The 23,955-nt window shown below is 40.7% G+C and overlaps 1 protein-coding gene across 1 annotated transcript in view; it reads right to left on the bottom strand.

Annotated features, from left to right (window-relative positions):
• LOC122806104 (phosphatidylinositol 4,5-bisphosphate 3-kinase catalytic subunit alpha isoform-like) overlaps positions 1 to 23,955 on the bottom strand; it is an 835,043-nt gene that overhangs the window by 198,571 nt on the left and 612,517 nt on the right. The window contains exon 5 of the mRNA XM_044076341.1: positions 12,990 to 13,199. Coding sequence (XP_043932276.1) covers positions 12,990 to 13,199 — 210 coding nt within the window. The remainder of the gene's footprint in view (positions 1 to 12,989; positions 13,200 to 23,955) is intronic.

The following is a 23,955-nucleotide window of genomic DNA, read 5'->3' as shown; positions in this document are numbered from 1 at the left end:
CTGGAGACCTGATGTCATGGAAGAGGCGACAGCATCCAATGCAGAAATCCCAAGACTCTGGTATTCGGGACGACGGAGGGCTACCTGTAGGCAGATAACCCAAGTGTGATGACTGCAACAGTGAAATATGAAGAACATCAGAGAATAAGTAAACAGAAAGGGGTAGGGGAGTGCTAAGCAAAAGATCAGCTCTGACAGAGTATTTTGTTTAGTCTACAACAAAAACTGCTGTTAAAAAAAGAGATAATAAACAGGGCATAAACCGCGGGGAGGACATGCAGACTCCTCACAGAAGGCACTCCTAAGCTCAGCAGAGAATCGAATGGGAGAACTTCTTGCTGTCAGGTAACGCCGCTACAGCCGTACCACCACTAGCAGCGGTGGTACGGCGGTAGCATTGTTACCTCACAGCAAGAGGTTCTCCCATTCGATTCTCAGCTGGGCTTGGGAGTGCCTTCTGTGAGGAGTCTGCATGTCCTTCCCGCGGTTGGGTAGCGTTCGAAAGACATGCGTGTGTAAATGGGCATGCCTTCATTGAAGGTTGGGCGTCGAGCTGGCAACTTGGCGCTTCGTAAAAATCTACTGCCAATCATTAGAGGACCAGAGTTCCGCAGTGGCGACCCCTTACTGGGAAAAGCCGAAAGACAAACAACAACAACATAATACCACATAACTATAAAAAATACTGCTTGGTAAGTATAAACTCAATCAGATGTTATTAGATAATACTGTGAAAAGAAAATGAAAAGGCACTTTACAAAGGATCAATAGGAAGAAATTTGTAAGGCTCTCAAGAATGCAATAAAAACTAGAAGGTTTAGGATTTTTGCTTGGAAGTGCTTGAGTAGGTGTTTTATACCCCAAGTAGATTTCACAGGATTCCTCCTTTGGTAGTTAGCAAATGCTGAGGATGTGATGAGGAATACACTGGTAATATGGAACATGTTTTATGAATGTAACAAGCTGGCAGACTTAAAAAAAATCTCTACTGTGTACTTTGACAGAAATTTTGAGGGAAATAGTTGTAACTAAGGAAATTATTCTTTATATCTGGGATAAAATAAAAGTTCTTACTAAGTTAATTTTACTGGCGGCAAAGAAAAAAAAAACACAGAACATGGAAATAAAAATTTGTTCCCAGTCAAACACAGTGAAGTGGAAACAAATAAATACATACACTACTAGACAACAACAATAATTTATAATGTGAGTGGGGAGTTTCCCAACACTAAAACAGTATAAAGAAATAAAGAATTTATTTATTTATTTGACATTTGTTAACCGGGTTTGTCCAACTGGGCTTGTGGCCCATTTTCAGTGGAGACCCGAGGAGAAAAGCTCCAGTAATACATTTTAAAACAAGCACAATTTTAAACAATACTGATATAATAGCAGTTATAGCAAAACGATTCACATGTGTTGGGTTACATGCATAAAGTTAAAGTTGCATTAAAAAGAAGCTAAGTATCAATTTTACATTGATATAGTTCAATAGGTTAACAATAAACATTTTTTGTTTGTATAAAATTGTGCAAATGCATAGTAGACACATTGAAGAGAGAGGTGTGATGAGGTACTAAGTATGGTCCTTTTGAGGGTACATAAAGGGAAGGAAGACTAGGTAGGGTCATGGCAAGGGCAGGTTCTGGAATTGAGAAAATAAGCTTTTAATTCATTTTTAAAGTGTGAGGTGTGGGAGACTGAACGTAAGTCAAGAAGTTTGTTCCAAGAATGGGCAAGGGAGTGTTTGTAGAGTAGTTTGCCTACTGACCTTTTTGGGTGGTAGATATCAAGTAATTGTTGGTTAGAAGTACGGAGGGTCCTGGATGGGATGTAGATGGGGACTAAGGAAGATAGAGATGGACAGAAGGAGGGTTTATAAAGAATAGAGTGTAGCATATGAAATTGATAAGATAGCAGAAACTGGGGAAGTTCAAGCCATTGAAGAGAGTTTAAAGAAATTCAGTGGTGTGAGTTGTATGGGGAGTTAGTAATGAATCTGGCTATTTTATGGTAAGTCTGTTGCAGTTTGTTTAGAGTGGAGGCCTGGATATTGGTAAGAACTGGGGTGGCATATAAAAAGGAGGGGAGGAGGAGTGCCTGGCCCAGAGTAAGTCTAGATTCAGGGGTTAGGAATTTTTTGTTCCGATATAGCAGACCTAGTTTCTGTTTTTTTTTTTTTTTTTTATATACTTTGGAGTATGTGTAGGTTGAACTTGAGTTCGTCATTGATAATGACCCCTAGGAGTTTGAGTTCGTCATTGATAATGACCCCTAGGAGTTTTAAGTGGGTGCCAGGTTGGATGTTTGTATCGTTAGAAGATGTAATAAAAAAGGAGGTTTTGTGATGAGAAAGAGAACGGGGAAGGAAAAGTAGGAGTTTGGTCTTTTTGGGATTTAGGATCAATAGGCTGTGAGAGAGCCATTGTTCAGTGGACAGTATGGCCTGTTGGGTCAGGGAGTGTAGTTCAGGAATGTTATGAGATGGATACAAGTGTGGAGTCGTCGGCATACTGAATAAGGGAGGATTCTAGGCATGAGGTGTAAAGATCATTGGTGAAGATGTTAAACAAAAGGGGTCCCAAGATGGAGCCTTGGGGAACACCAGTGGAGATGGGAAGGAAAGGCGAGGAGGATGAGAGCCATTTGACAGACTGTTCCCTGCCAGATAGGTAACTATTAAACCAGGCAAGTGTGGAGGGGGATAGGTGGAGATTTGAGAGTTTGGATAATGGTAGAGGATGAGAGACAGTATCGAAGGCTTTGGAGAGATCTAGGAACATACAGGAAATGAGTTTATTGTTGTCTAGGCCTAGGGCCTCTGCAATGATATGAGTGAAGGAGAGGAGGGCAGTGGTGGTGCTGTGGTGAGGACGAAATCCATGTTGGGTAGGGGTAAGTAAGTGGTGTGTGAGGAATTGATTGAGAAGCTGTGAGTGAATACATTTTTCTAATTTCTTGGAGAGGGGGACAGAATGGCAATGGGTCGGTAGTTTGAGGGGTCAGTGGAGGTTCCACCTTTATGAAGAGGGATAGTGAAGAAAGATTTCCAAAGGGTGGGGACAGTTGATTCCAGAATAGATCGATTAATTAGTATAGATACAGGATAGGCAACTGAGTCAGCAGCAAGTTTGAGGAATGCAGGAGATAGATTGTCAGTGGAAGGAGAGCAAGGTTTTAGCTTGAGTAGTAGAGATTTGATGTAAGTAATGGGAACTGGCTCAAAAGAAAACAAAGTTGTGTTAGTGGGACTTGGAGGGGTGGGTGTCGAAGTAGAGTTTGGCTTAGAGGTTACCAGATTTTGGATGGAAGAGATAAAGTGTTTATTCAGGAGGGTAGATGTTTCCTGAGAGGAAGAGTTAGGGTATGGGGAGGGATTAGAGGGCTTTCCAGAATAGAGGATGTTGCTGAGAGTTGACCAAAAGTTTCGAGGATTGGATTTGTTGTTAAGCTGAGCAGAGCTATAGTATACCTTTTTGTCATTAGCTGTATGTTTTTTTTTGCAAGGTTCCTCAGTTGTCTGTATTTTTGAAGAAAAGGTGGTTGTTTAGTTTTAGTCCAGGTTTTCCAAGCATGATCTCTGTTTCATAAGGGACCTAGTCTCTTTGGAGAGCCAGGGAGCATGGTTTGATTTTACTCTGATCTTCCTAGAGGGAGCTAAGGAGTTTAGAGTATTCATGAAGATGCTACTAAAAATGCTTACAGCATTGTTTAGGGGGTGTTTTAGGATGGACCAATCTATGTTGTGGAGAATGGAGTTAAATTGGGATGAACTGAAAGTCGATAGTTTTCGACAGTCTTTGATAAGGTGAGGTTTAGGAATATGGGAGTAGTGTCTTAAGATGGTGGTAGGGAGATGATCACTGAGGGAGTTAAGTAAGGTGGTGGGATTGTGGAATTGGTAAGGATCCAGTCTATGATGGAGCTGGAAGTGGAATTTTTATGGAAGCTAGTGGGAGATGTTATAAGTTGGTGGAAGCCATGTAGGTGGATACTGAGTTGGGGGGGGGAGTCAGTTGTGAGTTTGGACCAATCAATGTTAACATCACCAAGGATAAGTGTCTCATATGGTATGTTATGGGAGAACCAGGATAGGATGTTTTCAAGAATGGGCAGATTGTTACCAGGAGGAAGGTAGATAGAGGCAATTGCAAGTTTTTTTGTGAGGATTCAAATGGCAGTTAAGGATGATGATTTCAGCTGGGAGGAAGTCAGGAATTGGGGAAGGGTATGGTGAGAGGTTAAGAATGTTTGAGTAGAGGATGGCCACGCCACCACCTTTTTTTACAGGTCTATCAGATAGGAAGATATTATAACCTGATGGGACTATTTCAGATTTGAGGCTTGAGCCAGGTTTCAGATAGGGAGAAGATGTGAGGGGTATTGACAGCTATCCATGAGTGCAGCTCAGTGACTTTATTTGCTAGACTCTGAATATTCAATGAGTAAATAGTTAAGTATTTGGATGGAGATGATTGTTGTGACTGAGGTTGGTGACTATTAACAGCAGTAAGATGGGGGCAGTGTAGAAGTAGTTTTGGGAGAAGAGAGGCCAGGGTTGGGATGGATATCTCCAGAACAAAGTAGGTTTTTAGTGAGGAGAGAGTGTGTAGTAGATGCTAGATGGAGTTTGTATAGTTTTGACTTCGCTTTGTGGGAAGGTTTAAAAACCTGTATTATGGATAGTTTATATAGACTTGAGGTAGAGGTAGTAAAGAGATTAGGGTAGACAGTAAAAGATGAAGTAGTTGGATATATGTTGTACGAGTCAGAAGTTGGTGAACATAGGAGTGGGTCAGAGAGACTGGAGTGGTAAGAGGTGGAGATAGAGGGAATAAGGAGTAGTGTAGAAGATATTAGAAAATAATACATGTTGGAATAAAATATGGTCAGATAGAGTAGGTAGAGAGACAGTGGTATAGAGGAAGTGGTGTTGACAAGATTGACAGATCAGTAAGGTGGTTGTGGCAATAGGCAGGAAGTGGAATTGTAGTGGCTAGTGGGACAGGAAGGGGAGGGATAGTTAGGTATAAATGCTGGTATAAATATATATATATATAAATATATATATATATATATATATATATATATATATATATAAACTATATATACATAAAACTATATATATATATATATAAATAGATAGGTATAAAGAAGACTTGGAGCAATATAGAAAAACACAATCTCACACCACACATCAGTCCCTAAGCTGGGTGCAATGCCAGTGCTGGTTCTTTACAGGGAACATCATTGTCTAGAAGAAATTCTGACCAGGAAACAGGATACAGATGAGTGGATACAGATGAGTAGGTCAAACAGAATTAAATGATCAATGTCCCTCCCCAGAAGAAGACAAGAATTAATCTAGCATAATTAACTTGTTCCAGTGGTAATTCCTGCTAGTAAATATAGGTAATCTCATAGTCACATGATGAAAATGATCATGACAGATAAAACTTGCCATCAGCCCCAGAATGTAAGCATGCAATGTATTTTGTTCCTTCTGATGAGCTTTGAGAACCCCATTAAAAAGTAAATATGTGATTACTTAAAACGCTAACAAACTTGTACAATAACTTACTCATACTATAAAAAGAATATACTGATTTGCTAGACTGCACAAATGTAACATTTTCCATTAAAGCACATTTTCATCTGGCATCTGCCAACATCTACCATACAACATACAAAAATATTTAATACAAGTAAACTTAACATGGCTATCTATTGAAAATAAGAACATTTGAACTGTGTGGCATGGTGGAGCAAAGATTAGCAGGCTCAAATTACAGTGCTTGGTTCTCCTGTTTAATTCATGACGGGTACACCTCCTGCATGTATAGCCTGTACATCCTTCCCATGCACAAACTGGAGAGCCGTCTTCCTCTCACATCCTAAAAACGTTCTGTAGATGAACAGACATTCTTCCAAATTGCCCATCAATTTGTGTGCCAAGCATGAGTAATTGTTGTGTGTGCATGTGTGTCTATGTATGGACATGTCCTGCAATAGACCATGAGTCCTAGCCAGGAGTGGTTTCTCAGCCCTATGCCCACTGTTTGCAGCGACAGGTCTCCTCTCTGCAATAGCCTTGCACTAGACAGTGGGTTTGTGAGTTTGACAGACTGAATATTTTTTTTTACTATGCAGTATATAACTGCACCTTGGTGGAGGAAAGTCACATGCACATTTGCTTCATGTATTACGTTATGCCATCTTAAATATTACTTCAGTTCCACATATTTATGTACACTTCATAACTTCAGTCACATCCCTTAAACAATGGGCCCCTCCCACCAAACCTTCCATCCCCAGCAATACTTGTGACTCTGACTCTTCTCATTGCAACCAGTTCCCATTTCAGCTATTAAAAAAACTTCTCTTAAAACTAAAACTCACCAGCCTAGCACATGAAAATCTGCCTGCTCAATATCTAAAAATGTCTGTCGAGGCTATAGCTTATCCTATTTCTATACTCATAAACCACTGTATCACAGAAGTAGTTGTTCCAACGCTATGGAAAAAAGTTATTAGTAACTACTGCCCTACTGACAGCCTGTTATCCCTTAACTAAAATTCTTGAAAAATGCATTCAATCCCAATTCTCCCAAACCGCACAAAAAAACACCTCTTTCCCTCCCAATACAGTTTCCACCCCCCATCACAGCACTACTACAGCCCTCCTACATTTCACTAATTCTGTAAATACCCACAGGAATGAAGGAAAGGTAGTATGTGCCCTCATTCTAGACTTTTTCAAAGCCTGCAACACAATCTCACACCCCATTCTTTCTACAAAAAAAAGTCTACCACATGAACGAAAAAACACACAATCCACTGGTCGGTACAATAAAGGTATATCCTCCACAAACCACGCTTCAAAAAAATATATAATAAACTGGATAGTAATTTTAATTTATAAACGAACACCAACAGCACAAAGTACAGCAACCATAAATTAACCATAGATTGAGCGCGCTTTCGTCTCTACGTAGGAGACTTCATCAGAATCAATGAAAACTGTTAATTGATGCATTTATATACTTTTTGTTGAACATTAAAAACCTTGGCAACAAATTAAAAACAATTATTTCAATTAAAACACTGAAATTGCACGAGGGGCTCCTTTGAATGTTTCAAAACTGCTTGTAAATACATACATACAATTCATTCATAAACAGCTAGTGCTCAATGAAAAATGAATATTGTCACCATTACAGTTAATAATACAACATAAAATATATAAAAAAAATATGTAAATATATATGTATAATTTAAATATTTAAATACTAAAATATACTGTATATGTTAAAATATTAATATTAAAATATTAAAATATGTAAGGTACTGGAATTTAAACTGTAGAATTCATATATAGATAGAAATACAAGTGCATAAATCTATACTGAAAATCAAAAAGAACTACGAAAAACTATGAACTAGAACCTAATTAATCAATACCCAAGTGGAAATTTATTTGGGATTTAATGCCAGTAATTTTAGTACTGGCTTAATAGAAATATGGTCATTCATGCCCACATGGGAGCATGCGTCCAATCTAATTTGCCAAATTAATTCCCTATATTCCAAGAAGGTTTCCCAGTCACCACCCCTCTCCCCTGGTTTCACTTCTTCCAAAACCCAAAATTTTATATTGGCATTCTTGCATTTTAATGTATGTCTAAACAGTGTTTTAATTGAAATAATTGTTTTTAATTTGCTGCCAAGGTTTTTAATGTTCAACAAAAAGTATATAAATGCATCAATTAACAGTTTTCATTGATTCTGATGAAGTCTCCTACGTAGAGACGAAAGCGCGCTCAATCTATGGTTAATTTATGGTTGCTGTACTTTGTGCTGTTGGTGTTCGTTTATAAATTAAAATTACTATCCAGTTTATTATATATTTTTTGAAGCGTGGTTTGTGGAGGATATACCTTTATTGTACCGACCAGTGGATTGTGTGTTTTTTCGTTCAAAAGGTTTGAGGAGGTTCGTGGTGGTTGTGGAAACTCTACCACATGGTTAAACAGCTATCTTGCTAACAGATCACAGATCATAATATGGCACAGATACTTCATACCTTTCCCCCAGTCTCCACAGGTGTTCCTCTAAGGTCCATTCCTGGTCCCATTCTTTTCAACATCTTCATTAACCTCTCAGATATCTCTAAATCAGCCACGATAATTCAGTATGCCAGCGACTCCGCCATCATATGTAATGCTCAAAACTTTAGCAACATATAATAAATCACTCAATAATCCTTCTCATCCACTGAAGCCTGGCTAACTGACGCAACTTTTTCTTAACCTCAAAAAGACAAATGTTATTCTTTTTAACCCAAGGCACTTCTTTTCGTTACATCTCCAGAAACTCTCCTTTGATATTCTCTCAGCAAACACTAAAACTGAACTCATCCCACATTCTAAGCTGCTTGGCATCTACATTGACAATAGCTTAAAATTTGACTACCACTGTGACAATATGAGATACTGCCAGCAATGCCAGAAGTAAGGCAGTAGATATACGACTTGTGCCAGCACAGCTAGCTGGAATTTTGTAAATAATTATATGTCATTTGTATATCAAACTGACCTTACAAATGCTTGTGCTGAAAATATATTTGTAAGGTTTGCTTGTGTTAAAATGTATCAACAGTGCATCCTGCCGGAATGAAAAGAAATGTACATGTATTACTGTAACTGAATTAAATGCATATGTTTTAATAAAGGATACTGGGACAGCAGAGGTTAACTTACCAGCTTACTTTAAGAAAAATAAGGGAAATGTAAATGAGCTCCACCTTTAGAAGTCACCACTGCCAGGCTCTAAGGGAACTGCAATGGTTGGAACTTCCCAAGCTACTAACCTATCACCAATTAGTCATTGCCTACAATGTGGTAACGCATCCAGAACAAACCCTACACTAGGCCAATTTCTCACCCACTATAATACAAATTGTCCTCTCCGACCTTCCGACAAACCCCTCCTCTGTATCAATAGGGCTAACAATACTGCAGGAAAAGCACTGTTCTCCCACTTCATAGCTAAAACCTGGAATAATCTCCCTCCTGCACTGATTTCTGCCCCTACCTCTTCTCACTTTAAAAACTCACTTAGAACACACTTAAAAAATAAGTGGCTATGCCCATGTATTACACAAGTCCTCAAATTATTCCATTTATATACCTCACATCCTAATATACCTACTGTAACATATAAACATATATTACAGTCTAGGTCATCTCCTAATGCTGATTGAAATTGTATACTTATTCTGTTATTAACCATGTGTAACAATTTCTTCCTGTATATATATATATATATATATATATATATATATATATATATATATATATATATATATACATATATATACATATACATATATTTTTATATATATATATATATATATATATAGGTCTTAGGTCTTCTACTGTATTTTAACATTGTTTGAGAATTCTCTGTATACTGTATTTTAACATATTGTGTAAAATGTACTTACTGTGATGCTTTTCTCCCCGGGCCTCCGCTGAAAATGAACCTGTGTCTAGTCGGACCATCCCAGTTAACAAATGTAAAATAAAAATAAAATAAAAGCTGTTAAACCATTAAATCGGCATCCACCAGTGCTGAAAAGGACCGGAGATGGTGGGTCTGGAAGAAGTTTTGTTTATTAGCTCAGTAAAAAGAGGGGAATCCCCAGGCACTGCCATACGCATTTAAATGTGTATTGTAGTCATCTATGCTAAATTCCTGTCTCAGCTTCAAAGAGGGATACTGTGAGAATCTAGAGCCAGGTGACCAGATCTGCAAACCATCTTGAATATTATTACAGGGAGTAATCTCTGAGTATTGAGTATTCTGTTTTGGGGAACCTGACTAGAAAGACTGCTGACATATTTCATTGTGCCTTGCTCTATCAAGAAAGTTATTAGGGAATAGTAATTCTCCTAGATTCAGTCAGAAATATAGTGAAGCTTAGTTTAGAGACTATTTTTCTTTATTCGTACGAGTCTGTCCATCAATGTTATTTTCAATATCTCCTGTGATTTGAACTCTGAGGTTTACTGTAAATATATATTTAGTATTTTCTTGTTCTTTTATTTATTAATACATTTAAACTTTTTCATTATGGCTGGTTCTTTTTTAGAAAACATTTAAGCTTTGAAAGTATTTGCATATACTTATTTGGCAACAACTCTGGCCTCTCCTGAAAGCCTTGCTGTTTGTTCACCATTACCATTTGTATTAATATTAACTTCACTCAGAATAATCGGATACCCTTTTAAGAGCCTTGCAGTGACTGGTGATAGTGAATCTACCTTATAGTCTGGGCAAAGTGGGTAGAGTGGCTAATCTGCACCAGTCTTTCCCAGGTATGTGTGTGTGTAAGTGAAAATTAAATCTTAAATCTCAAAGAGTGTGTGTGAGTGTGTGTGTGAGCTACTTGGGGCAGAGACACAAAGCACTGGTTCACAGTGCCAGAGGACAGCCTTATTGGGAACCTGGGAAGAGGCAGATAGATACACCCAGACCCTGGGCTGAGTGTGTGCCATGTTTGCTCTTAAGAGATATTGTGCTTGATGCAGAGAGGTCTGCACCTGGAAATACTGACTGTATCCATTTGTATTCCAAAGTGCACATCACTCTCCAGTGTCAGTGGTGAGGATTCAGGCTCCTTGACTTACTGGTCCAGCATGGGACATCACAACCATATCCAACATATAGTAAAGAAAACTCCCCAGAATTTGGGTTCCCAATACAGGGTCAAACATTTCCACAATGATTAAACCAGAAAACACTAAGACTCTACCGTACTACTCTCAACATATCTCTACTTAGCCCTTGCTTTTACTAACTCAAGGCTCGAACAAACTAACAACGTTTGCAACAAATCAACTAAACAATTCCACCACTGCCTACTACTCAAAGAATTAAACTGGTTCAAACTACCTTATTTACTGTCTCACTCCCAACTTTACTCATAATATAAAATCTGAGTTTCCAAGGGACATCTAAGGTATGGAGGGGTGTGTTTGCCTTTGGTAGCAAAGTTTCACAAGTTCACAGGTAAGTAGTAGGCTAGCTGCCTTTGTGGGCCATTTTAAGCCTAGCCAATTTCTCTCAAGAGGTGAAAATCAAACCTATACCTTGCATCTGTGAGGTATTACCTTAACCATTATGCCATCTGACAACCACTTGGATGCTGGACCTGGGACAACAGTTGGATACGGGGGACCTCTGCCCTTCTCTCTTCTAGTCTCTTCTCATCTTGCTTATCCTTGTATATAATTCTCTTTGGATATTTCTCTCTCTTTCTCCTTTTTCTTATCAGCATATGGAGAAGTGGATGGCAGCCGAGGTTCAGAGGATATTGTAGACATTGTCTGAAGGAGAAGTAAACCTTTGAGGATGAGCTTTTCCTTTCCATCCTGAAGTGCTCTGGTACCAAAGGCAGCACAGATGCTGCAACTGTCCTAAAGATGAGAGGGACCTACAAAGTAAACGCAAAGGGAATGGTGGTCTTGAGAGGTATCTTGTGTCCAAAAGCTGAACATTTCATGAATCCAGTGGGTTTGTCAGACATCAGAACACTTAAAAAAAATCACTCTGACAAATTTATACAAAATATTAAATCAATTACAGCAGATAAACTATTGTACTCATACCTACAGAAAAATACTGCAAAAACAAACAAAAAAGCACTACAGTCAAGAACTATATAAATATACACACACACATATATATCTATCTATCAATATATATATATATATATATATATATATATATATATATATATATATATATATCTATACATATATATATATATATATATATATATATATACACACACACATATATATATATATATATATATATATATATATATATATACATATACACACACACACACAAAATTATATCACAGCACACAATGAAAACAAAAGAAAAGGATTATCTACTTATACTAAAATCGAAACTAATCCTAAGATTAAGCTAGACCTAACACTATCCAGCGATTCTACAGAAAAACGAAGGAGTAGCAGATTTTAGTCAAAAACTTGCTTTTGCTCATCATGACTGCATGGAGCTTTCGGAGGACATCTGGTCAAACAGGAGGCAAATGAGATCTGAAGTAATTCATCCAGGAGGAGGAAATTATGGGTAGTGGATGAGTCAATGCTCTCAGATCAAATAAACAGGAGCTGCCTTAGGTCAACTGGTCCCCTAGGCAAAAGGGTTCCATTGCGTCCCCTCCCACACCACCCAGTGCCCTCACCCTGGCCTACCAACACCAAATAAATACTGAAAAAGCACCCCTGCAAGAGCGGTGCCCTAGGCAGCAGTCTAGTTGGCCTATGCCTAAGGCCAGCTATGGGTATAAAGGGCCTAGGTCGGATCCAAACAGATCCGACAACCTACACATTGAATCGAATGAAAATAGACGACACTGGATCATATGGTGCTGGAGGCTACATCTGAGGCAAACTATATGTATGGAGTCAAGAAGAGTATAGCAGAATGACAAGGAGGCCTAAATGTACTTCCAATATGATGGCAAGCTGACAATCCTAAATAAGTACAAGCCTAGAGGAAAATTGTGTTGTGGAACACAGTACAGAGCTACAGTACTTAACATGACAAAGAAGGAGGTAAGCAAAACAAAACTCTGTTCTCAAAATGCGCCACAAAATGAGGCAAAACAGTTTAAGAAAAAATGGGTACCATGAAACAGATAATGGCCAGCAGTGCCAGATTAGGCAAGCTATAGGTGTTCATCTTTCAAATGAAATGCATGTTCCTATGATGTCAAAGTTGATATGTTCCATTTGTTGTGAACCTTAACATTTCTTGAGTATATTATGAAGTGGAAACTAAAAAAAAAAAAAAACATTCTTCTGGGCACAATTAGTTCTCAACTTACTTAATTTCAAGAGACGATAATTTATAGTCAAGGTAAAGTCTTAACTGACATTATTACATACCTTTGTCCAGTTTGTTGTAAATATGCTTTGGCAATTCTGGTGTTGACTCCACATTGGGAGGATAAACATAAAGAGCCTGGCTGTGTGGTCCATTAGCCTCTCTCAAGTCCATTGCTTCTTTGCATACACTCAAAATGTTACGACGAAAATCCTGAACCTCTGGGTCCTTCACTAACTCAAATTCACAGATGGGCATACCAATTGCAAAACCTAAATTAAATAAAAAACGTGTCAATACAAGGACAATATATGAGGAAAAAAGACAAACGCAGAGCAAGCTACATAATTTCAGGAAGGTGTAGTACTGTGTACCTTGGGACATTCAACTGAAACACACAAGTCAGTCACTCTGAAATGAACTCAACATATAAAGACAAATGTGTAGACACACACACATAGCCATTGCCATATAGTTACTACAGCCATGACTAAGATGCCTGGTGACCCAGGCCAGAAACTAAGTCTGTACTGTTGAAAGGGCCTGCCAAGGTTGAAAAGGACTGAAGGCACCCCCACGCCATTCCTATTTACTGGGGACTGAAGACATCAATTGCACCCTAAAACCATTCTCACTCGCTGGTGAAGAATGGCACAGATGGCACTCCACAGCCAATTCCATTTACTGGAAAGAATCTGGCATTAGTGGCATCTCACAAATCACAGATATTTACTCAACTGGCACCTCAAAATCCCTCTCATTTACTGGTAATCAGTGACATAACACAGCTGCTCCAATTTACTAAGAGCTAACATTAATAACACCCCAAATCTAATGATGAGGGATTGCAGAGATGGGATCTTACAGCTACTACCATTTACTAGAAAGGATGGCAAAAATGGTTCAGTGCACTCCTAAGCTGCACAGTCAGGTGGGGGTACGCCTCACCAGTTGAATGGAAGTGAGCACTTAAGTTGCTATTCCTTAAGTATGGATGGTGCAACTGCACATCCCATTTTTCTCCACAACAAATGAAAATGGACCAGGGCTCCCTCCAATGCCTTTTGGCTAAACCCTCACTTTTCATATGGTGGATGCCAAGACATGGATCAAGCTGCAAGTTCTTTCTTCATAGGAAGGTACCATTTCTCACAGAGGTAAACAATGAAGTGCTGCAGAAAAGCAGGGAGTAATGATGTTGGTCTAGCAATGCTTTAAAGGTCTTACAAAGCATGAATCACCAGAAGAAAACTTAGGATTTTCAATAAATGGAGTTCATATGAGTGGCAGAAAATGTGTACTCAAGTAAATAAATCACTGCAACAGCCAGCGAAAATCTAGGCAGTTCATGCCCTACTTAGTCCCTCCTTCAAGGCAACTATTTCACAACAACACTGAGCACCTCAGTACAACACAAAAGCTAATGATCAAAGATACACAATGACTCAGATTTGGTGATGAATACCACACAATATCAAAATAAGGGTAATATGGGTATTTGTAACCATAAAGGACTGCAGAGTTTAACAGACTGCCAACTTCAAAGTATGTACAGTTGTGTAGTGTACTCCACTGTGACGACAACTGAATTGTTCCCTTATTCCCGATATTGAATGGGTTACATTGCTCTCTGAGAGTAGCCCCCTGGCATTTTAATATTCCATAAGCAATGATAAGTAACATTATACAGCCTGTTAGTTGTGGTCAGTTGTAGACATATCTGTTTATTTCTTAGTAATTACTAAGTAGAAAAACTGGTCTACAGACCCTTTTTATTCCTGACACAAGCCAAAGACACAGGTGAATATCAAACAGTTTTTAAGTGAAGCCATTAAAGGAAAAAGACAAAGCAGCACATAGGTACAGTTACTGGCACAGACACACAATGAGAAGATACCGAAGTACACCAGAATTAGCCTGATTAGGACAGATATCACTGATACAAGCACAGATACAATACCCTTTACTACTGCAATTACAGAATTTCATAGGCTTCATAGGAATTTCACTGCAATTGATTCTTGTGACCTTATACCTTACTAGTACCCACCATCAGTCTACATCCCCCCTTTCTTCGGGAGGGCAAAGTCAGTCAATCTCAGAGTAGATTTGTGGGCTTCTATCCAATCATTCAGGTTTTAATTAAAGGATGACAGTGGGTTATACCTTCTACAGTTGCAGTCTGCTCCAGAGGTGAGGAAGGCATTGTGTGATGAATCTGTCTTCTCAGTCACATTTATTTCTCTCTACTGTTGAAGATTTAAGTCTCTGGTTCTGGTATTTGCAAACTATTACACTTAAAGACATCCAAGAAATCCAGAACAACTGGGTCTCTAATGGCCAGAAAAAATATATGCCTTGCCCATCCACAAAGGGTCTATAAGATACAGAATAAAGACTAAGTGCTTCTAGTCTCCACTGGCAGATCAGGATCTTTAAGCCCATAAGCTTATCAAGCAAACCCGAGGTCTTCCTAGTTGTTTTGTTATGTAGAGTAGGGGGCATCATACTCAATACTTTACTTATTTATTTAAACATTTGCTTGCGAAGATAGTCTGACTGGACAATAATTGTTCATTTTCAGCGGAGTCCTGGGGAGAAAAGTTCCACAAGTTTACAGAGAGAAAAATTTTACAAAAAGAGACATTACAGAGTAGTAGCATACAGATTGCAGACTTTACAGCATTTAGTATACAGTAAGGGGACAGTACCCCTCTTTTGGTTGAAAATACAAATGTTTTACCAAGTAGTACCATACAAATTGTAGAATTTACAGCAGTTAGTATACAATAAGAGGATATTACCCCTTTTGGTTGAAAATACAAGTGTACAAAATATACAATGACAGTAGATAAGTACCTGGTAGAGCACTGCAAGATATTTCACAACTGAATAAGTGTATATAAATGTTTAGGTTTCCATACATACATTCAAGCAAATATACAAGTAAGAGCATATACACACACACACACACAATCACACACACACACATATATGTACTTATACTCCTACATAGGTTATTGCTCACACATGGATAGGTATAGTTAGAGCGTGTTGTTTATGTTGTCTAGGACAGATGGGGTGTAGAAATAGTGAGTGGATGAATAAATGGATTCATCTATGCTGAATGTATGGAAACAATCACTATCTCCGAATGCTACTTCTTTTGCAATTAGCTGTGTCAAGTAGGATTTTCTCAACACTGTTGTCAAGTGATGATCGAAAGAGAGGGAATTACAAACTCATGTTCCAAGGTCCCTAACTACACTTTCATTTTGTAATGATGTACTGTCTATACTGTATGTTGATTGAACAAGGTGGTTTACGAAATTTAACAAATAATTTTTTTTGCATTTAGTTTGAGCCCATTTTCAGTACACCAGGTATTTACAAGTGATAGTTCTTACTGAAGGGTTTTGGTATTGGAAGGGGACTTTAGGTTAACTCCCAGTTTGCAGTCATCTACAAACTTAGCTAGATGGTTTTGTCCATGGTCTGCATATTGTAAAATTAAATGCTAGAAAGGAGAGGTCCTAACACTAAGCCCTGGGGGACACCACTGGTTACCTTCACACCTCCTGACAAGGCGCCTGCCACTTGCATTGTGTGGAATCTGTCTTTTAGCCAGTTTGACATCCATCTTACCACATATCGATACATTTTTTATAAAGTATTTAGCTTACTTACAATGTCTGCATCAGGTATAGTGCTGAATGCCTTGGCCAGGTTAAGGCATGCAGTGTGAAAGTACAGTTGTGTACAATTACCATAAATGCAGATGTTTGAGTGTATTCACTGTTGCAGTCATCACACTTGGGTTATCTGCCTGCAGGTAGCCCTCAGTCGGCCCAAATACCAGAGACTTAGTATTTCTGTGTCAGATGCTGTCGCTCCAGGACTGATTTCAGGTTGTCAGGGGTATAAAAACAGACAGTCGACACCAATACATCAGTTTTTCTTGCCCCAAATGTCAGAAGCCCCCCATATAGGGAGCTAAGTTATGGTGGGAAAAGAAACACCAGTAAAAAGTAAAATTTCAATAACAATTCCCCTGAAAGGGGTGAGTAATAGACGTAGAGAGAGAGAGAAAAGTGCAGTTGTGTACCTACCATAAATGTAGATGTTCAAGTGTCTTCACTGCTGCAGTCATTACACTTGGGTTATCCTGCCGTCAGGGCCAGAGTTCCAAAGTCTTGGTCCGGCGTCGGTTGCTGTCGCCTCCTCCCTGATGTCAGTGCGTCAGGGATAAACAAGAAGCAGCCAACGCCATTTTCTTAAGTTTTTCTTGCCCCAGATGTCAGGTGCCCCCAAAAAGATAGGCAATACATATTGCTTGCAAAACATACAATAAGGAAAAAACAAAACCTTCAGTAACCAGCAAATACACCACATAGGTAGTACAGTGTAGAAAAGTATAGATAAGACCCAGCTAAGAAAGAGGGGATGGCGGGTGGGTAACCAGGACTGCAGCAGTGAAGACACTCAAACATCTACATTTATGGTAGGTACACAACTGTACTATGTTCATCGTGTTTCACTCTGCAGTCATTACACTTGGGTTGAATCCCAAAGCTGAGTCAGGGTGGCTGGTTCTATAGAGGATTTGGTGTGGCTATGAGGCCCTGCAGCACTGCAGTGGCAAAGCCAGCTCTGGATCTATAATAAAGAGGCAAGTGGTAATGCTTAGTAAAGGTGTGCACTGAACTCTAAGTTGCAGCTTCCAAAATGTCTTTGGTAGGTACTCCTCTAAGGTAGGCAGTAGAAGTGGCTGTTGCCCTGGTGGAATGTGGTCTAATGTTAGATGGTACAGGTTTCCCATGCTGTGTGTAGCAGATCGGATACAGTGTCCTATCCACTTTTAAATGGTCTGCTTTGAAATAGCCTTTCCCTGTGATCCTGCAGCATATGATGCAAACAATTGTTCAGTCTTTCTGAAAGCTTTTGTTTTGTCCAAGTAGAAGCGTAATTGCCTGTGTATGTACAAGGAGTGTAGACGTCTCTCCCCTTTATTCTGTGGATTTGGATAAAAAGTTGGCAAGTGAATAGTTTGGTTAGGAGCCACACTGGATACCACCTTAGGCATAAAAGAAGGGTTTGTTCTTAAAGAAACCCTGTCTTGGTGAAAAATAATGAAAGGCTCCATTGCCATTAATGCCTGTAGTTCTGAGACTCTGTGCTGAGGTTATTGCCAGGAGCAGAGCAGTTTTCCATGATACGTATTTTAATTCTGCTGAATTGGCTGGCTCAAAAGGAGGTAAAGTGAGCTTTTCCAATACAAAATTGAGGTCCCAAGTAGGTGTTGGTGCTCTCCAGGGCGGTCTTATGTTTTTAGCCCCTCTGAGGTACTGCTTTAGCAATGGATGAGAGAAAATAGGAGGATCTGTGTTGTAATGCGCCGAGATGGCAGAGGTGTGGATCTTAATGGATGAGAAGGATAGTCCTTTGTCCAGCATCTCAGTCAAATATTGTAGTATCTGAGGAATGTTAGGGACAAGAGGGTCAAGGCTTTGTGCCTGGTTCCAGGCTCAGAATCTCTTCCACTTTTCTGAATAAGATTTCCTGGTGCTAGGCCTCCTGGCCTCCAAAATGACATCCATAACAGCTTTAGAGAGAGGTGTTGTCTGTTTGGCTAACGAATCTGCCATGCTGCCAGGTTTAAGGTTTTGAGCTGGCTGTGCAGGATCTGATTGTTGGGTTGAGTCAGTAGGTGTGGAATTTGATGCAAAATCCAAGGTGGGCATTGAGCTAAGTTCTTTAAGATTGGGTACCAATGCTGGCGTGGCCAGTCTGGAGCAATCAGAATCATCTGTGGTTTCTCTTGTCTGGATTTTAGGAGTACCTTTGAAAGTACAGGGAGAGGTGGGAAAGCATAAACTTTTAGGCTTTTCCAGCTGAATGAAAGAGCATCCACTTTCCATAATTGTGTGTGATAAGTCCTTGTGCAGAATTTTTGTAGTTGGCAATTCAGTGGGGGGGCAAAAAGATCTATGTCCGGGCACCCCCATTTTTGCATTATCATGCTGAATGGATTTAAATTCTACTCGTGAGAATCCATGATGTTTCTGCTTAAGTTGTCTGCCAGAGTATTTTTCTTTCCCGGCAGGAATTGTGCTTGGAAATGAACTTGATAAATTAGAGCTGTGTTCCACAAGGTCATGGCTTGTCTGCATAGGGGGTAAGAATGAGTGCCCCCTTGCTTATTTATGCATCACATTATTGTGGTGTTGTCTTTCCTCAATAATAATTGTCCTAGATGCAGGTCCTTGAAAGCTGTAAGGGCATTTTGTACAGCCAACATCTCTTTTTGATTGATGTGAAGATGCATTTGGTCTGTGGTCCATTTGCCCTGAATACATTTTCCTGCCATGTGTGCTCCCCAGGCGTAATCCGAAGCATCTGTTGTTAAAGTCTGCCTGGCTGTGGGAAGAGTGAAAGGCTGACCCTTGTTGAGGTGACAAGCCTGTGCCCACCATCGAAATTCCTGTTGTAGGCATGGAATTAGTGGTATTACTGTTTCCAAGCTGTGAGAGTGTTGAGTCCAAACACTTTTTAGGTACCATTGTAATTTCCTCATATGCAGTCTGGCATATGGAATTAGTAGTATGCAGGATGCCATGAATCCCAAGGCCTGCAGAATTTTTCCTGCAGGGAGATGGGACTTTGTTGCCATCAACTGAAAATACTGAGTCGGTTGTCCTTGTTTGTCTGGCGTGAGATAAGCCATCTGGGCCGCTGTATTTAAGCTGGCACCCAGGAATATTATCTCTTGAGAGGGCACTAGTTTTGACTTCTTTTCGTTTACTGTGTACCCTAGGCAAATTAGCAACCTTTTTACAAACGCCAGATGCTTTAGAAAACTGTCCTTGCTCTCTGCTTGAATCAGGCAGTCGTCCAGGTATGGATGTATTTGAATTCCTTTTTGTCTGCAAAATGCAATTACTGGTCCCAGGCACTTTGTGAAGACCCTGGGCGCAGTAGATAAGCCAAAGGGCAGTGCAGAGAATTGGTAGTGCGTTGAACCAGCTATGAATCTGAGGTATCTTCTGCAATTTTGTCTGATAGGGACATGCAGGTATGTATTTAGAGTAGAAAGGTCTAGTATGGGTCTCCAGGCTTTGTCCTTTTTGGGGACCAGGAAGAGTCTTGAGTAAAAACCTTGTCCTTGTTCCTGCTGTGGCACTGTTTGAATAGCTCTTATGTCCATGAGGGCTGTAATTTGTTTTTGTGCCTCTGCCCATTGATTTTGTGGCAGGTCTGGCATTCCTTTTAGCCTTGATAAAGTGTGAAAGTGGAACCTGTAACCTTGAGAGACAATATTTAGAACCCATTTGTCTTGGGTGATTGCTTGCCAGTTTTGTGAAAAAAGTGCTAGTTTTCCCCCTAAGGGGGCTGCCAATAGTGAAGAGCTTGGCATTATAAGGGGGAAGTCATTGGGACGGTTTCCTGTAAGGTTGTGACTTGTCTTCCCCTCCTTTTGGGGTTGAAGCACCCCACTGTCGTGGTCTGTAAGAGCCTTGGAGCCGAGATCTGCCTCTTGGGCGTCTGTATCTGCCTCTTTGTGGCCTGTCTGACACTGGAACGGACCAACTTATTCTTGGCCAATTTCTGCTAAATCGAGGTGGCTGTACCTGTAAGAAATCCTTCACTGTTTGCATAGACTTTGCCTTATCCTCCATTTTCTTTAATACCTCTTCTGCCTTAACACCAAATAAAATATCCAGTAATTTTGCCTTAACATGATCTGGTAAACGTTGTTCTTTTAACCAAGCATGCCTTCAAATCACAGATCCTAACTGCTGCTCTACAAGAAGCCTCTAATGAATCAAAACCACATTGCAAAGTATGCTTTCCCACTTATTAAGCTGCATGCAATAAATCCTGCATTTCCTTATAGTCAGGTTGTTCTGCACTTGTACTCATTTTTTTTAATTGAGACAGTAAACATTGCTGATATTTAAGCATGTGAAACTGGCAATTTAAAGCCCTCACTGCTAAAGTTGCAGAGGTGTAAACTTTCTTCCCCCATCTGTCTAATGCTCTAGAATCCCTGTCAGAGGGAACTGGATTTTTCACCGTGGAAGCCTTTACCCCTTTGGGACCATGGGAGACAGTTTCTGGGTCAGCAGCAGCAGGGTTTTTATAAAGAAATTTGTGAGAGTCAGGGACTCTGTAGTACCTGTCTGGCTTGACTGGAGCTGGGGGAAAAGAGTCAGGATTTAAACTGGATTCAGAGAACACATCATCCACAATATCCAACACTGGCGGAATAGCAAGGGGCCTGTGCTGAGGCAATAAAAGAAAGTCTCTGAGCCTTTTCTTGGATTCTGAGTAATCCTGGCCCTCCCAATGGAAATGCTCCCTCATGGTATGTAAAGTTTCCCCAAAAGAATAATCCTCGGGAGGAGAGGCTGAAGGAATTGATTCTTCAGCATCTGAGTCCTCATAGGGGGGTAAAGTGTATCCCTGCCTGGTCTGAAGAGGAATCAGAATATATAGAAACCTGGTCAGAGGAATCATAGTCTGTATCCTGCCTAGGCCTTTTATCAGGAGGGGGATGGGAACCCCTGATCAGAGTAATTAAGTCTTCGGCCATTTTGAGCATCTGCTTTTTAGGCATGGAGGCCTGTTCAGGTGAATGCTGTACTTGCTTCTTTGTCTTTAATGCAGTTTTAGACTTGGCTGTAGTTGCAATGGTAAGTTGTGAAGGTCTGAAAACACCCTCAGAAGCCAATGCCTGCTCAGCGGCTCCGGACCCATCTGAAGGGTTAATCTCCGTAGGCCCAACACCTTGTGTATCAAGAGGCCTAGGCACCTCCACGTGGGAGTCGGTAGCGGCCTGTGGCTCTCAGGTGGCGGGTGTCAGGGGCTGCGAAAGCTCCTCACTGAGAACCGGTGACTGGCCTAGAAGAGGCTTCATTGTCAGTTTTGGGCCTCGGATGCCTGTCCTTATCCTTGCCTTTGCGTTTTTTGTGAATTGCAGTTGTCGGTTGTTCCGACGGCATGGTATAATTAAACCTTCGGCCAAAGTAATGGCGAGCAAAATCAAACAGACGTTTAATAGTGCGTTTGTTAAATCTAGCACAAAACCGGCAACTAGTGACATTGTGATCTGGGCCTAGGCATGGAATACAGTAAGAATGAAAATCCTTATGAGGTATTTGCTTCCCACAAGAAATACAATTATTAACTTTTACTGACATCGGTCTGAGGCAAGAAAAAGTTTCGCCAACGGGGTACTTAGCTTTAGTGAAGACTTCGGTTCTGAAATTCGAATTTGATATCTCAGGAGTCGGCCGACTGGCACTTGCGAACTGCTTTTGCTTCGGGCACCGCGCGGCAAGAAAGACTGAACAAAATGGCGTTGGCTGCTTCTTATATACCCCTGACGCACTGACATCAGGGAGGAGGCAACAGCAACCGACGCCGGACCAAGACTTTGGAACTCTGGCCCTGACGGCAGGATAACCCAAGTGTAATGACTGCAGCGGTGAAACACGATGAACATCCGGGGGGCTGGAGAGAGGGAAAACAGGACTGCAACAGTGAATACACTCGAACATCTACATTTATGGGAAGTGTACACAACTGTATTATGTTCTTCGTGTTTCACTGTTGCAGTCGTCACACTTGGGTGGATTCCCAAAGCTGAGGAAGGGTGGAGGCAGTCAAGAAGAGTTAGGGCTGGCTAGTATGCCTTGCAGTACTGCTGTTGCAAAACCTGCCCTGCATTTGGAAAAGACAGGCAGGTGGTAATGCTTGGTGAATGTGTGTTCAGAACTCCAGGTAGCAGCTTCCGGGATGTCCCTGGTAGGGACTCCACTGAGAAATGCTGTAGAGGTAGACGTTGCCCTAGTGAAATGTGTTCTGACCCCCTGACGGGTTGGTTTCCTATGGTGCTTGTAGCAGAAATGGATGCAGTGTGCTATCCATCTGTAAACTGTTCGTTTTGAAATGACCTTGCCCTCTGCCCCTGTTGCAAAGCTGAATAGCAACTGGTCAGATTTTCTGAAGGGCTTAGTCCTATCAAAGTAGAATCTGAGCTGTCTGTGTATGTCCAAGGAGTGCAGGATCCTTTCTCCTTTATTTTGGGGATTAGGGAAGAAAGTTGGCAAATGGATGGATTGGTTGAGAGCCACACTGGACACCACTTTAGGCATAAAGGAAGGGTTAGTCCTGAGGGGAACCCTGTCAGCATGGAAAATAATGAAGGGTTCCACAGCCATGAGTGCTTGTAGCTCAGACACTCTCATAGCTAAAGTGATGGCCAGAAGCAGGGCTGTTTTCCAAGAGAGGAATTTTAACTCTGCTGATGCTGCAGGTTCAAAGAGGGTAAGTGTGAGCTTTTCCAGTATAAAGGTAAGTTTCCAAGCAGGGGTGGGTGCTCTCCTTGATGGCCTTAAATTGTTTGCCCCTCTCAGGAACGGTTTGATAAGAGGGTGTAAGAAGAGAGGTGGCTCAGTGTTTAAATGAGCTGAAATGGCTGAGGCATGTATCTTAATGGAGGAGAAGGACAGGTCTTTGTGGAGTAGATCTGCTAAGTAATCCCAGATTAGAGGCAGAGGGGGCATTGTTGCGTCCTCTCCTTTAGATTGAATCCAGGAGCAGAACCTTTTCCACTTATCAACATAGGATTTTCTTGTACTGGTTCTTCTGGCCTCGAGAATGACGTCCAGCACCTGCTTGCTTAGGGTTGCAGGGGGAGAATTCAAGGAATAAGCAAGACTGCCAGATTTAGGGTTTGCAAACTGCAGATGCAAAATCTGTCCCTCCTACTGAGAGAGCAGGATTGGTTCTGATGTAGGTACCAGGGTGGCACCGGTGACAGGCTGCGCAGGAGTGGGTATCAGTGCTGGCATGGCCAGTCTGGGGCAATCAGAGTTGTCCTTGGTTTGTCCTGTCTTATCTTGAGAGAAGGGGCAGAGGGGGGGGGCATAGATAGAGAGATTGACCCACTGAAATGATAGGGTATCCACCTTCCAGGCCCTGCCGTGAGGATTCCTGGTGCAGAATTTGCTGAGCTGGTGGTTG

The sequence above is a fragment of the Protopterus annectens genome, chromosome 7.part0 (assembly GCF_019279795.1).
Source record: "Protopterus annectens isolate FY-2018-M chromosome 7.part0, PAN1.0, whole genome shotgun sequence".
NCBI lineage: Eukaryota > Metazoa > Chordata > Ceratodontiformes > Protopteridae > Protopterus > Protopterus annectens.
The sequence above is the reverse complement of the archived record's forward strand: the minus strand, read 5'-3'. Positions and strand labels throughout refer to the sequence as shown.